General features: G+C 38.5%; 1 protein-coding gene across 5 annotated transcripts in view; it reads right to left on the bottom strand.

The window, feature by feature from the left end:
* GLI3 (GLI family zinc finger 3) overlaps positions 1–14,808 on the bottom strand; it is a 318,015-nt gene that overhangs the window by 15,565 nt on the left and 287,642 nt on the right. For all 5 annotated transcript variants that reach the window (XM_053662976.1, XM_037132127.2, XM_053662978.1 and 2 more), the window contains 2 exons: positions 3,053–3,202; positions 902–1,066 (listed from right to left, as the gene is read on the bottom strand). In XM_053662976.1, the coding sequence (XP_053518951.1) occupies positions 902–1,066; positions 3,053–3,202 (315 nt within the window). The remainder of the gene's footprint in view (positions 1–901; positions 1,067–3,052; positions 3,203–14,808) is intronic.

Raw genomic sequence — 14,808 nt, 5'->3', positions numbered from 1 at the left:
CATATTACCAAATCCTAGTTAGTTCTCCTATTTCTACAAAAACCGTCAGAGCCCTTTTATTAATCTCTGGATTCATTCAAGATAAGGTTCATAGAATTTGAGCTAGATCTTCAAGGAGAAGTTGGAGATCTCTAGTAAGGCAGGAATTAAAATGTAAGCAAAATTGAAATAATTTTCATTCTTATGTTTCTCTGAAATTTTGAGGGAATAACTATCTAAAAATAACAACATCACAACTGGACCACCCACTAACCATGAAGCTTCACTCAGTATGTTAAATAACTGACTAGAAACCATTCTAAGTTTTTGAGAATAACTTTCAAGATCCACTGGAATTTAGAATGTTTGGAAATCATATATATTTAGCCAAGGCTGGTTGCTCTGTCAAAGTCTTTTTTTGATGCAATGCATCTGAAGATACCACCTAAAGAAAGCAAATGAAAGTGGTCCTTTCAGTGGAAAGTTGTCAGCTGTCAACATGCTGCTTTCAAATTTCTCCTTGGTGCTCACAGGGTCATCCTTTTCATGGATTCATATTATTCCAGGCCCAGCAAGTGGACAGAATTTCAAGTTAAATGTTCCTACTGTTTGACCAGTAGAGGGCAGTTCTGAAAGTAGCGAAACATGCTTGCCAAAGGTTTTAAGCAGTTCCTTCTTCATCTGCATTATTCTACAAAACAGGCCCAGTGTTTAGCCCTACCTCAAAGGCCCATTCTAGCATTCACCTACAGCATCAGTGTTCACTCATGCTGGGGATGATCAAGAGGAAATAGAATGGAAACATTCTAATAACAGCCACTAAGGAAACAAAACTTATCTCTCTGCATGTAGTCTCTGCAAAGGGTCATTGTTTCTACCCACAACCTCTGGGCCCCAAGTGTGTCCCCTGAGGGAGCCTTACCTCATTGGAATGTGTTCTGTTTTGGTGCTTGGCACGATCAGAAGCATTTGAGAAAGCCTTGTTGCAACCTTCATGCTCACAGACATATGGTTTCTCTCCAGTGTGCGATCTCAAGTGTGTTTTCAAGTTTTCTAGTCTTGAGTAGGCCTTTGTGCAACCTTCAAACTGAAGACAACAAGTAAATATGGATCACTCCACACAATAACAGCATATGCTTAACATTCCCTCAAAGTTGATGGAAGACTTGACATTTTGAGGGTCAGCAGCTTTTTAAAATCAAGGAACAAACATCCACTAAACTCTGCATTTATTAATATTCAGTTGGGGCTCACTGCATTTATTGGAATTCAGTTGGAGAGAAAGCATTTTCAGTGCTAGTAAAAGTCCAGGAGGTTTCTTTCTTAAGAGAACACTCCGTGGTCAATGGGTTTCATTATCTTTCACTGATCTTGAATTCCCACTGATTTCAGGTTCAGCACAAAGCTCATTATATGGCTTTGTGTCCATACAAAGGCATGGAACTTGATCATGTTTATAAAGGGCCTTTAAAATGTAAAATATCGGGGCTGAGCAGTGTCCAGTGTGCCTGGCTTGCATTTCAGTGAAAGAAGGCTGTTGGGACCCACCATGACTGGTCTCAGAAGCTGTAACCCCCCATGGCTAAGGCTGAGTAAAAAGACCTTGGGACCATAAGCCACTAAGGAAACAAAACTTATCCCCTCATCAGGGGTACAGCCTCTGCCCCCTTGACTTCACTCTGCTTGGCTCCTGGAGGATGGCTGGATAGTCAATGACAGACAAGATTCTTCAAGGAGGGACAACCTAAGACAAGCACAGTCTCAAGGGGGCACCCATCAGGGAAGGACTTAGAGGACTATAGAAAACCTTCTGCTTTGTCATAGCCAAAGTCCTCATTTTATCTGTAAAAGGTCTCCTAATCTCTTGGCTGCCTGCATCCCACACCTGATTTAGGCCTGAAACAATGCTGGAGGGTGGTGCAGCCCTTTGCTAGAAAGGGTGGTTCTGGGGGTGGGGGTGGGGTAGATCAGGCCTAAGAATGAATGCATAAAATCCTGTGAAACCTGCTTTGTTAAGAATACCCTCAATTTAAATGTTGAAGGTCCAAGCATAAAATGAGTTTGTTTCCCAAAGTTTTATGGCCCTTTGACTATCTGACTCTGACTCCGAATAAGCCCTTATAATTATTTAAATGTTATCTATTCCTTGATCACTAATGCCTGACAATGACTGATGAGCTTTATGCGATGTATTCCTTTGCAAATTAAACCCAATAAAAGCCCACTGAGAAACAGGCTCATGGCCTTTCTCCCCTGAGAGACTGGTCAGTCTTTTCTCCCCAAGCAGATCATGTCTTGGTAGACTTATTCTCATCCAAGATGGTGGCTAGCAGGTCAGAAGCACCATCTGCCCACAGAGCTCCCCCAGCAGAAGGCTTAGCCTCCTAGGAGTCCTAGCCTGCCTGTGGGTAGTTCTATACCGGGCCATGAGAACAGATTGGGAGGGTGAGAAAAAAACTTTAAAGCCATATAGGTTATATTTTTAAAAATTCAATGTAAGCTTTTCAGATCAAAGCTGGTATCTGCCTATGCCCTCCAAGTCCTTTGACAGAATGGACATTAGCATTGGGGCAGGCATGGTGGCTGTGTGCTCATTTGCCGTGCCAGCCAGCATGTCCCAGCCTCCGCCTGCCCACCTGCCATGCTGCAGAGCTGTGCTGACCACTGTGGTACCCGCTAGCCACACAGGATTATTTGGATTTAAATTTCCTAAAAGTAAATTAAATTAAAAAATTTGTTGCCTGGTTACTCTAGCCACATTTCAAAAGTGCTTAAGAGGTACATGTGGCTTGTGGCTACCACGTTGGACAGTATAGTTCTGGAACATGTCCATCATTCCCAAAGTTCAGCCATCAGCATTCTTTCTCCATTTCTTGTTTCTCTTCCATTTCAGAAATTAGTCTCAAACACCGTTCTATTTTCACAGATAGCACCCACCACCCAACCATGCCATCCTTAAACTGGAGTTATGACACACAACCCTGAGAATATGACAAAGGACCCATATGAATCCTGATACCCACATGTGTGAGGTGATTCCCATGTTGACAGCATGAGACACCCGTGTACTCACAGTGCATTTGTGAGGTTTCTCTCCTGTGTGTCTTCTCATATGCACTACCAGCATATACTGGGCTTTGAAGGGTTTCTGCTCTCTTGAGCAATCCAGCCACCGGCACACAAATTCCTTCTTTTCTCCATGGATATGGTCATTATTTATATGCTAGGGTTTGAAAAAAGAGAGAAAATAAATAAAAATAAATTACTGATTTCTAAAGGCAAAAAGGGGAATGTGAAAAAGGCCTTAAAGATTACACGATAACTTTACTATATTACAGACTATTTGTTCTAGTTGGCATATTTCTAAAGTAAATTTGCTCTTACTGTGTATGCGTACTTCCTAACTAACAGAAGTGACACTATTTGGAGGAAGCCTGATGTCCCAGAGAAAGTAGTGCATAGAGCATCTGAGGAGTGAAGTTGTGAAACAGGGTGAGCCACAGGTGTCTTCTCTGGGCCTCTGTTATTTTTCATCTGCCAAGTACGGGCCAAGGCTAAATGCCCACAGAGGTGCTTTCCAGCTCTCATGCACTCTAAGCCTTCAGTTAGAGCCATGGCTAACTGCAGAAAAAGAACACGTACCCATGTGTGCACACACATACAATTTTATGAGAAGGAGCAAAACAAACAAAAAAATCAACCCACAAAGCACTTCTTCATACTACATTTTATTTCCAATTAGTAGATTTTTTTTTCTTGAATAAGAAATGCAGAGAAATTAACTTAGATATTGGAGATGAAAACCAGGTGATCATCAACAAAATGCTTAGTTTCTCAGGATCTTGGTTGTCTGCACATACAAAATAAAGAAATAGATTACCTAGTTCTAAGGTTATTTCCAGTCCTATAACTCAATTAATTTAGCTTTTAAAACAAATATGAACTTCCCTGAACTCCTCAACAATTCAAAGTTTTAGAATCTTTTTTTACAGAGTTCCTTGGGTTCATATATTAAGTGCTCTACAACCGGGAGACACAAGAAACTGACAGCAGCACCAGAAGAGAAGGTTCTGAATTTGGATCAAATTGAAATGTCCAATTATGAATTACTGGGGAAATTTGTGTACTAGGATGATCTTGTTGATGTTATTCTCTGGTCACCCCACATTTTTATTTGCCTTAATGTAAGGGTTTTTCAAATACTTTCTCAAACATACATAGAAATATACTACTAAAAGTTTTGTGCAATAAGAAAAATCTCCCCTTGGGTCCCATGAGCTGCACAGCGGTGACAGAACATTTAATTACTTTCCTGCCTAGGCTCTGGCAACTCAGTAAGTGGTCTCTGGGGGCCTGAGCCTATGATTCTGCCATGCCTTTCCCAGTTACTCCACTAGGTGGCTAACTGCTGCAGGGAGACAACGAAGTTGTGCTGGGCTGTCTCTGGGGTTGAAAACTGAATGGGGGCAGAGAAAAGCAATTAACTTATTTTTTTCTCAAGCAGCTTTCAGAAAGCACAGGGAACAGAAGAGAGTGGGTAATACAGGGAAGCACACAAGGAGACAGCCAGGATCCTTTCAAAAGCTCTGAAGATGAGAAGGAAACCACTCAGAATCACTCATATGCATGAGTGTAGCAACCCAAAGGCAAACAGGTGGGGGTTTCCCAAAAAAAGTGAACTGCCCTAAGTATTATTGTTTGTTAAAAGTTACACTGGTGCACATAAGTACATGAAGATAACATGTCCTGGACAGAAGACAGCACACAATCTTTAAACTTATGCTTCTACTACACTTTTGCAGTCCATTCATATCACGCAGGATTGTCCCACCTATGTGTGAATATCCAGCATTTAAGCCCCTGTAAGACAGAGGGGTTCTATGAATTCTCCTTTTCGGGGATAAAAAAGTAATGATCATACAAAATCACTCCAGAAAAATTGCCCTTGGTTAAGTTTTTTTCTAAGGTACTGTAAATAAAGTTCCTTGAATTGACTGATATACATGAAAGGGAAAGAAAAAGGAAGGAGGGAGGTAGATAAAGTTAAAATCGAAAAAAATTAATTAGAATTTGGGCTGAGTCAGCTCCTTAAGGCCAGGGCCCTGTCTTTTAGTTTCAAATTCTCAGCAATTGACAACTGTCCCTGGTACTTGGTAGGGACTCAGTAAATATTTGGTGAATTGATTTGAGTCATGCAGCAAACTAAACTTTCACTGCACAAAAGAAATTATACTTGATGCTCTTGCTTGTATTTTCAACTTCATTTTACCTAGTAGCCATACAATAAGATTTTAATATACGGTATTACATTACTTTAAAATAACATACTATCAAGACTCCAAGAGTATTTGAAAGATATCCAAATATAAATCCTATTTTGCTGAGTAGAATACATGGAATACAATGTGATTGCATTTCCCTCTCACATATTTATGTTCGTACAGACTGCAACTCCACACCACACCTGGTGCTGAAGGGATCAGAGAGACATGAGTCCTGCCCTAAGAAAATTAGAGTCTATTAAAGGAAATAGATAATGGCCTAAGTTACTATACAACTATAGTTATGATTGATGTCATGAAGGGAAATAAAAAGGTTTTACACAATTCACTGGGGATCCCAAATCCACGTGGAGCATTAAAGTCACCCTCTTCAGTGAAGCAGCTTTTTAAAAATCAGACTGGAAGGATGAGTGCAGATCCACCCGGGGTGCAGGTAAGAATGGGAGTGGGGAGACAGGGTGCCACTGCAGCAAGATGAAACAGAAGCACCTGCAAAAGGACAGAACTTGGTGCCTCTGAGGACCCAAGTGAAGAACACACACGGCAGGAAAATGGGTCAGGCAGACAAAGGATGCTCTAGTACTGCCACTATTTGGTTCAGTATGTGGCTTGGGCTGCCAGGGGCCCTGGTAGGTACCACTGTGGTAGCCCAGGTTGGCCCACCTAAAATGCAGCATGCAGGGTCAGGTCTCCAGCATGTAGACTGCAGGATATATCCATGGAAAAAACTTGCACACACCCCATCAGAGCCAGACCCTAGATAGAAGCTAGCCCTAGATTTGGAGGTTAACTGACATTACTTAGGGGAACTGGGTGACCAGCTGGAAAGGTACTAACAGTGGCCAGTGACATAAGAGGCTCTTGTCTGTTCTTTCCAACACATTGGAGGACCTAGACTCTAGGAAAGGGAAAACGTGGGGGGCAGAGTAGGAACAAACACCCCTAGTCCCTTGAGTGTATGCCTGGTTGGTAAAGGGAGGGAAGTTGCTAAAGGGTCATGAAGTTAGAAGGTTAAACTGGACAGGCTTTAGTAACCACAGGTGACAGACAGGTAGTAGAAGATGCTTACAAGGCTGTTGGGGATCTGCTACTAAGCTGAGATAATGTTAGAAAATTCCAGTGGTAGGAATCCCACACCAATCAGCAAGCATAACTTGCAGTATTGTCTCTATATAACCGGGAAAGGCAAGGACCTGCACTGGACAGTGGAGGCATCCTCACCTTGAGAAAGCTTACCATCTTGGGAATTTTCCCTTCAGCCCCTAAAAGAGCCCTTCATTTATCTAACACGCTTTTTGTAATTTTTTGAAACTGCTTGAGTGACAGCTTGGATGGAGATCACAAGTTCTTTTTCCTGAAATGCATTTCTACTACCTCAGCTGGCAGGGACTAGGTCCCGTTGTTTGTCTTTACAGTCCAAACACTGAGCAAAGGGCATAATTAATTATTATAAAGAATACAGTGAAGATACTGCTGCCTGAGATCTCTGATATTTTCCTCCATATATTTTCCTTTAGGAGTTTTCTGGTGTTCCGATGTATATTTAAGTCTTTTATCCATCTCGAGTTTACTTTTGTGTATAGTGGAAGTTGGTGGTGCAGTTTCTGATTTTTACATGTGGCTGTCCAGATCTCCCAACACCATTTGTTGAAGAGGCTATTGTTACTCCATTTTATGCTTCTTCCCCCTTGGTCAAATATTAATTGACCATAGAGATTTGGGTTTATTTCTGGGTTCTCTATTCTGTTCCATTGATCTATATGTCTGCTCTTATGCCAGTACCACACCGTTTTGATTACCATGGCCTGGTAATATAGTTTTATATCAGGTATTCTGATCCCTCCTAATTTGTTCTTCTTTTTCAAAACATCTTCTATTCAGGGTTGTTTATGGTTCAATATATATTTTTGAATATTTGTTCTATATCTGTGAAATGTGTTTTTGGTATTTTAATAGTGATTGCAATGAATCTATAAATTGCATTGAGTACTATGGACATTTTGATGATTTTAATTCTTACAATTCATGAAAACAGTATATACTTCCATTTGTTTGTGTCTTCCTTAATTTCTTTCTTCAGTGTTGTGTAGTTTCCTGAGTACAGGTTACTTACCTCCTTGGTTAGGTTTATTCCTAGATACTTTATTTTTCTCGTTGCTATAGCAAGTAGGATGTTTTTCCTGATTTCTGTTTCTAATATTTCATTGTTGGTATATAAAAATGCCTTCAATTTCTGAATATTGATTTTGTATGCTTTTGTTTTTTCAAATTCACTTACTAGGTTGAGTGGTTTTTTTTGTGGAGTCCGTAGGATTTTCTATGTACGCTATTATGTCATCTGCAAACAATGACAATTTTGCTTCCTCCTTTCCAATTTGAATGTCTTTTATTTCTTTTTCTTGTCTGATTGCTATGGCTAGGACTTCCAATACTATGTTGAACAGAAGTGGTAAAAGCAGACATCCTTGTCTTGCGCCTGATCTTAGTGGGAAAGCTTTTAGTTTCCTGGAAAACCACTTCAAAAGAACCTATGCACCCCAATGTTCATAGCAGCACAATTCACAATAGCCAAGTGGTGGAAGCAACCTAAGTGCCAACCAGTAGATGAGTGGATAAAAAACTATGGTACATTTACACAATGGAGTACTATGCAGCAGAAAGAAGGAAGGAGCTCCTACCCTTTGCAACAGCATGGATGGAATTGGAGAGCATTATGCTAAGTGAAATAAGCCAGGCAGTGAAAAGATAAATACTATATGATCTCATCTATAAGTGGAACCTAATGAACAAAACAAACAAGCAAGCAGAATATAACCAGAGACATTGAAATAAAGAACAAACTGACAGTAACTAGAGGGGAGATGGGAGGGGAAAATATGGAGTAAAGGGGGAAGGGTTATCAAGGAACATGTATAAAGGAAAGGAATGGGAGGTGGGGATGGCTAGAATAAGGGGGGGATGGTGGGGGGAAAATGGAGACAACTGTACTTGAACAACAATAAAAAAGAGAGAGAAAAGAAATATAGAGACAGCTTTCTATCCATTTAGGTTGTTCAAATGCATTTTATTTTAAACTTGAAACATTTCCTGGAGCTGGATTTCAAGTCAAAATTAAAATTCCAAGAAATCATAGACTTCACACATATTTATTTTTCTTTGCAAAGCTGCTTCAGCCTCTGCAGTGAGTGCTCATGCGGGCTCATCTCAGGGTAGACCTTCTATTATAGTGGGAAGAGCCTGGTGGGTGACAGAAGATGCATGTAGACCAATTCCTGATGAGCTATGTTCATTTATACAGTTCAGTTCACCTCTATGGGACTTCATTTTCTCATCTGTAAAATCAGGGGAGCAAGTTTTCAACCAGTGTGCTGCAAAAATTTTTATAATATGCAATACCTGACTGTTTAGTCAGGGGCACTGACCTACTTTTCCTTACATTGACCAACTTAAAAAATGCCAACAGGCAACACAACAATAGCCATCTGATGTGACTGAATCTAAATTATGCCTATTTTTGGTCAGATCAGCAAAAAATATATTTTTAGTGGGCCACAGAATTTTAGTAATTAGTTTGTATGTGCCATGAGATAAAAAGGCTGAAAATCACTGGATTAGGGTGATGATGAAGTAGATTAGGAATTAACAAACTTTTTCCATAAAAAGCCAGATAATAAATACTATAGGCTTTTTAGGCCAAAAGTTCTCTGTTGCAGCTTCCTAATTGTCACTGCTTCAGGAGAGTAGCCATAGACACCATGTAAGATGGGGCACAGCTACTTACCCATAGGTACTGAAAAGTTTCATGGGTCATAAAATATTCTTAAAAACATAGTTTTCCCCCAATTATTTATAACTGTAAAAACCATTCTTAGCTCATGGGGTGTGCAAAAATAAGCAGTGGGCCTACAGGCCATTAGCTTGCTCACCCTCAACCAGATGATCTCAAAACTTCTTTTGTGGGTTAGCAGAGCCCATGACTTTTCTCTGTCAAGATGCTTCTCAAGCCTGACAAAGTAAAATTAGAAGGAGATACATTTTGGTGGCAGAGAAAAGAAAAGGCAGTAGGAAGGAATAATAGTCAGAATCTCGAGCTGAAACAAGGGACAGATCAGTCCAGACAGACTTACCCCTTTTTGCATCGTGTTCCTGGGACTGGGTAGACAAAACACACATTCTTTGTTCACCAAAATCCTAGGGAGCTAAGGAGACTAATACGCAGTTAAGTGTTTAATATTTAACAGAAAGACTGATCCCATGTGGAGCTGGGCAGAAATTCAATGGGCATATTTTCATTTGTGGTTGCACTGAAAATTTGACTTTCTAGCAGTGAAAAACGTTAATCAAATGTATAAATAATTTAATTGGAGAGAAAATAAATGCAAGATTAAATTCCAAACTAATCCAACACAAAGACATGCAATTTGCCAGAGGCCCAAGGGCCAGAAAGAGATAGATGGTGTAAATTACGGTGTTGTATGCCAACTCCCAGCAGGACCGCTCTGAACTCTCCCTGTCTGGATAAACAGCACAGGGATGCTAGGACTGGGCAATCCCCCAGGGAAAGGCTGAGTCCCACCACTGAACTTCCCAACAGATCCATTTCTTCAGTTTTCCAATAGGGATTGTAAGCCTTTGCCTTAGGAAATTGATGGCTGATCAAACAAACAAACAAACAAACACCTCAGGAGCCCACAGCAAACCAACAAAATTGAGATTTTACAACTTCTATTGTGTTTATAGCTGGATGAGCCAAGACCTAGTATTCCTGACTCTTCTACTACCTATGAAGCACAGAGAAAAGTAGGAGAAATCACTCTGTTAGCCTGGCAACTGAGGAAGTTGAAGGTGCTTCTTTCTTTTAAGGGGTTCTATCTGGGAAGCCCAGCATTAAGCGGCAACCAGGGAGGCAAAGGTGCTGCAGGAAGAAAGACCTAAAGGAAAATGGAACGGTGATCCCTTTCTTTCACCAGTAGCAAAGGGAAGCCCTCAATGGACATAACTTAACTAATAATCAAGGTCATTTCTTCTTGTTCGTTAGTTCACTCTGAGTTCAGAGCTGCCAGTTTTTCCTCAGTCTGATTCCTAACCCTTCAGATAACATGCATAGATGCCAAATGTTCCCAGCTCTCCAAATACAGCTGTTGTTCATGCAGGCTGTGAACCGTGGAAACACACTTCTTTCTTCTGTTCTCCTCTCCTTCCCTAGATTCTCCACTGATTCCCAGTCAGAAAGCACAGTTTTCCAGATGGGTAAGCATCCCCCATTTTAGGCAACATCCTCAGAGGGGAAGGAGCAGCATGGCTCATTCCTTGAATGTATTCCTTGAGCCTAGGAATACATTCCTATTCAAGCTCATTCAGCCAGGTGACACACTAATCAACAAATGCTTTGCTGTTTCAAGTGCTTCACTCTTTAAATTACTCAGCCCCTTAATATCAAGAAGGTAAATTCCATCCACTGTTGTAATGAAAATATTACTATCGAGAAATCCCAAAACAGAGAGGACGGAAAACACAACTTTGATTTCCATATGGCTCCCTGAACATATACCTTACACATTATCTTTCTGTATCTATAATTAAATTACTTTTCACAAAACTTTTTCACCATTTAAGGTTTCTAACAAATATGTTGCCAAATTTTCACAGCACGAGGTACATGTAAAAAGCAAAGAGCACAAATAGCACTCAAGTAAATATGATATCTCTCTATGCAAACACCCAAGTACACATGTACACACACATACACACAGTATTATCATTTTAACAGAAAAGAAAATAAAGACTTGGAAAGTAGTGTATTTCATATATGACTACCCAAGATAAGAGAACTACATATGAGTTTGCAGGTTCTCTGAAGCTTAAGGCTGCTACCGATGCTCAGTTTCTATTTCTGATTCATCCCTTTGCTACATTTCTCTGTATCATGGCCCACTAACATGCCACTATTTGATGCTATGACCTATTTTTAAAAAGGAAAATATAAAACTGAAACATTTCCTTCTCAGAATATAAAAATGGAAATGTTTGATATTTTATAAATCTTTTCATATTGCTACCAGGTTAGCTTATAAATGAAAATGAGTTAACTCATACATTAAACAGAATTCGATAATTTGAAATTTCTAAGGATTTCCTGAGAAGTCATTAAGAAAGCTTTCTATTTTGACACAGAATGGGATATAAACAAGTAATCAATTTTAAGGAAGCTCACATTTCAATATGTTCCTCATCTCTGTAAATCTATTACTATCTCTTCATTTAGTAGTCCAGAGATATTTCTCAAAAGAAGAAAAATAACTTAGAATCAATTAAAATTTAATTTATATTAAAAATTTGGGAGAAAGATTAGAAATGTTTGCCTAAGAATCCCTTAAACTTTCCATCTGAAATGAGGCATATACCTTCTTGTTTTATCTAGTATTTGATACATGTACCATTTTTGAAGTTTTACAACTGTTATAACATGGATTCTACTGGGGACAGGCCGTGATTGGATACATAAAGGCTTCACTAGGCAGAAGCAGGAAAAAAGCAGGAATCACAGACTATCAGGGCTGTCACAGGCCCAATATCTCAATATTCACTTTAATTTGAGATAAATATAATAATTTAAATTTCTTAGTGGCACCCAGCAATCTTCCTAAGAGTTTTTAAAAAGCTATAACAGCTTGCTATGAGAGGGATCTTCACTGAGGCTGCAGACCTCAATAAATACCTGTTTCAATTCATACTGCATAACAAAAATATCCACATTTCTTTCAGTTTTCTGATACAACTGTAAAATTAGAAAACAAATGGATTCAAGACTTCGGTTACAAAACTGCATTATTTTCACAAAAATAAAATGTTTGTCTATTGCTAACTTTTAAATGTTAAGAATTGGGGTAAGATAAAAATATGCTTCTTAAGAAGAAATAAATAAATGGAATCTCTCAACAGTTATTTACATCTTGTTTCTGGGCACAAATCTTTGACAAAATTATTTTCTTTTACGTGTAAGAAAGGCAAAGTTCCTTCGGAAAGTAATTTTTATCTGGACAAAGGACTTCACAGTGTGAGATTTAGAGAATGGAAATTAAGTAACTTAAAATACAATACCTCCTTCACCCGCATCCCCACCCAAGTCAGTGGAACATATGCCCCACTGCAACGGAACTCAATCATTCACATTTAACAACAAAATGTACAAAACAAAAGGCTGACCTACTGACAAATGTATTGAAACATGCACAAACCTTGACAACATCATGAGAAGTGAAAGAAGCCAGTCATAAGAAAAGGACAACCACTGCACAATTCTATTTACATGAATGCCCAGGATAAGAAAATCTACACAGAAAGAGAGTACAATAGATTATGTGATTGCCAATGGCTGTGGAGAGATTGGGAGATGGGTTTTCTTTCTGAGGTAATGAAAATATTATAAAATGGATTGGGATGATGGTTGCACAACCCTGTGAATAAATCAAAACACATGAAACTGTTGTACACATTAAATGGATAAATCAAATGGTATAGGAAATATATCTTAATAAAGATGTTATGCCTCTGCCACTCCAAAATAAAAGGAAACATGGAAGTGTACTTGGTGATGAGCTTTGGTAAAGTGGAGACTGTGGGGGGATATTGGAAAAGCAATGCAGGAACAAGCCAAGTTGAATCTGACATCCCCTAGGACTGCACCTATCCTTCAGACAGACTATGGGCTGAACTTACCAAATGCTTTCCCACAGAAGCAAAAGGCTGCATGCATCTGTATTATAACTTCTATTCACACATGAACACACACATGCACACACACACAATCCAGACAGATTGAGTTAAAGCAGAACATACTTTTATGACAACAGTATTTTCTGGGGAATTTCATACTGGACTCAGAATTAACAATCTGGGAACTTCATATAAATGAAAATTTCTCTGTGTATTCCTTCCTCATATTTCAAGTCATACAGGTGAAGGGAAAGATGGGAGCAAACTGAACTTTGTACAGTGTTGGAACAAAAGAAAAACTAAAACATTATATACTAATATCAATTCAAGTAAATTAATGTGAAACAGGACATGGTTTGGAGAAACTGGTTGTTTCCTCATTCACTAAAACTGACAGAAAATTCAAGTTCAGTTAGTTTAGAATCTCTGTATTTTTGTCTTGGTTGTTATCTTGAATTACAAAATAGCTAGATGTAAACTTTATGTAATTCGTGATATAATTCAGTTAGCTGATATACTCTTTCCATGAAGAATTGCATGTGTTACTGGTTCAAATTCATGTACAGAATAATAGTACACAGCTAAATGTTAAGATGACCTGAAACTTAAAGGATATTTTAGTTTTTGAAATGAATTTTTAAGAAGCAAAATGTAAATGTCAATAATATAAATTACTATTATTTACATCACTTACATAGAAAGAAGATATCCTCATCCTTGAAAGTCGGTTAAAGGCCTATTATTCCTCAGAAGAACTGTAAAACTGTTCTTTCTCTTCAGTTTTATTCTCTGAATTCTAATTTTACTAAAATATTAGATATAACTCTTCTCTTTTAAGAAGTTTCTCTTACAGTGTATTAAGGTGACTTTTGTAATTTTTCAGTGTTTCTTTTCTGAAAAGGCCAGTATTTAAACCTCACTGAAAATTTAAATATAGATGTAATATGGTTTAATCATACTCTCCAAGCATTCCAAGACTGTTTATGTCATTTCTACTAGTAACTGGGCATTTTAAATTTTTTATATTATTCTTTTAAATACCAATTTTTGCTTTACCAAAATGATTAAATGAACCAAAATAAATAGCCAAAACAAAAATGAACTCTTCTTAATCAAACTGATTGGGGGCCTAGTTATCAAAAAAAACCCCTAAAAACAAAAATTATTAAGATTTTAACCAGCAATTCCATTGCTAGGATTATATCCTAAGAATCCTAAAACATCAATATCAAAGAACCTATGCACCACAATGTACATAGCAGCAGAATTTACAATAGCCAAGAGTTGGAAGCAACCTAGGTGCCCATCAGTAAATGAATGGATCAAAAAATTGTGGTACATATACACAATGGAATTCTATGCAGCAGAGAGAAAGAAGGAGTTACTACCCTTTGCAACAACATGGATGGAACTGGAAAGCATTATGCTGAGTGAAATAGGCCAGGGGTTGAAAGACAAATACCACAGGAAGCTAAACAACAAAACAAACAAGCAAGCAGAATAAAAACAAAGATACTGAAACAGAGAACAAGGGGACAGTGACCAGAGGGGAGAGGGAAGGGAATTTAAGGGGGAAAAAGGGGAGGGATTTTGAGGAACAAGTATGAAGGACACAGGGATGAGGACTGGGGGGGAGGAAATGGGAGGGAGGTGGGGGGTATGGGGGGGGGCTGGGATGGGAGAAATAGACAAAAAACTGTACTTGAAAAATAACTAAATAAAATAAAAAAAGAATAAAATAATTTAATCTCAAAGAGAAAAAGAAAAATTAAAAAATGAAGAAAATAAAAAAAAGATTTTTAAACAAGAATGTATTAATATTCATTTTAGA

The sequence above is a fragment of the Artibeus jamaicensis genome, unplaced genomic scaffold, assembly GCF_021234435.1.
Source record: "Artibeus jamaicensis isolate MK-2021 breed Jamaican fruit bat unplaced genomic scaffold, CSHL_Jam_final contig_311, whole genome shotgun sequence".
NCBI lineage: Eukaryota > Metazoa > Chordata > Mammalia > Chiroptera > Phyllostomidae > Artibeus > Artibeus jamaicensis.
Note: the sequence above shows the minus strand (reverse complement) of the source record. Positions and strands in the feature narration are given on the sequence as shown.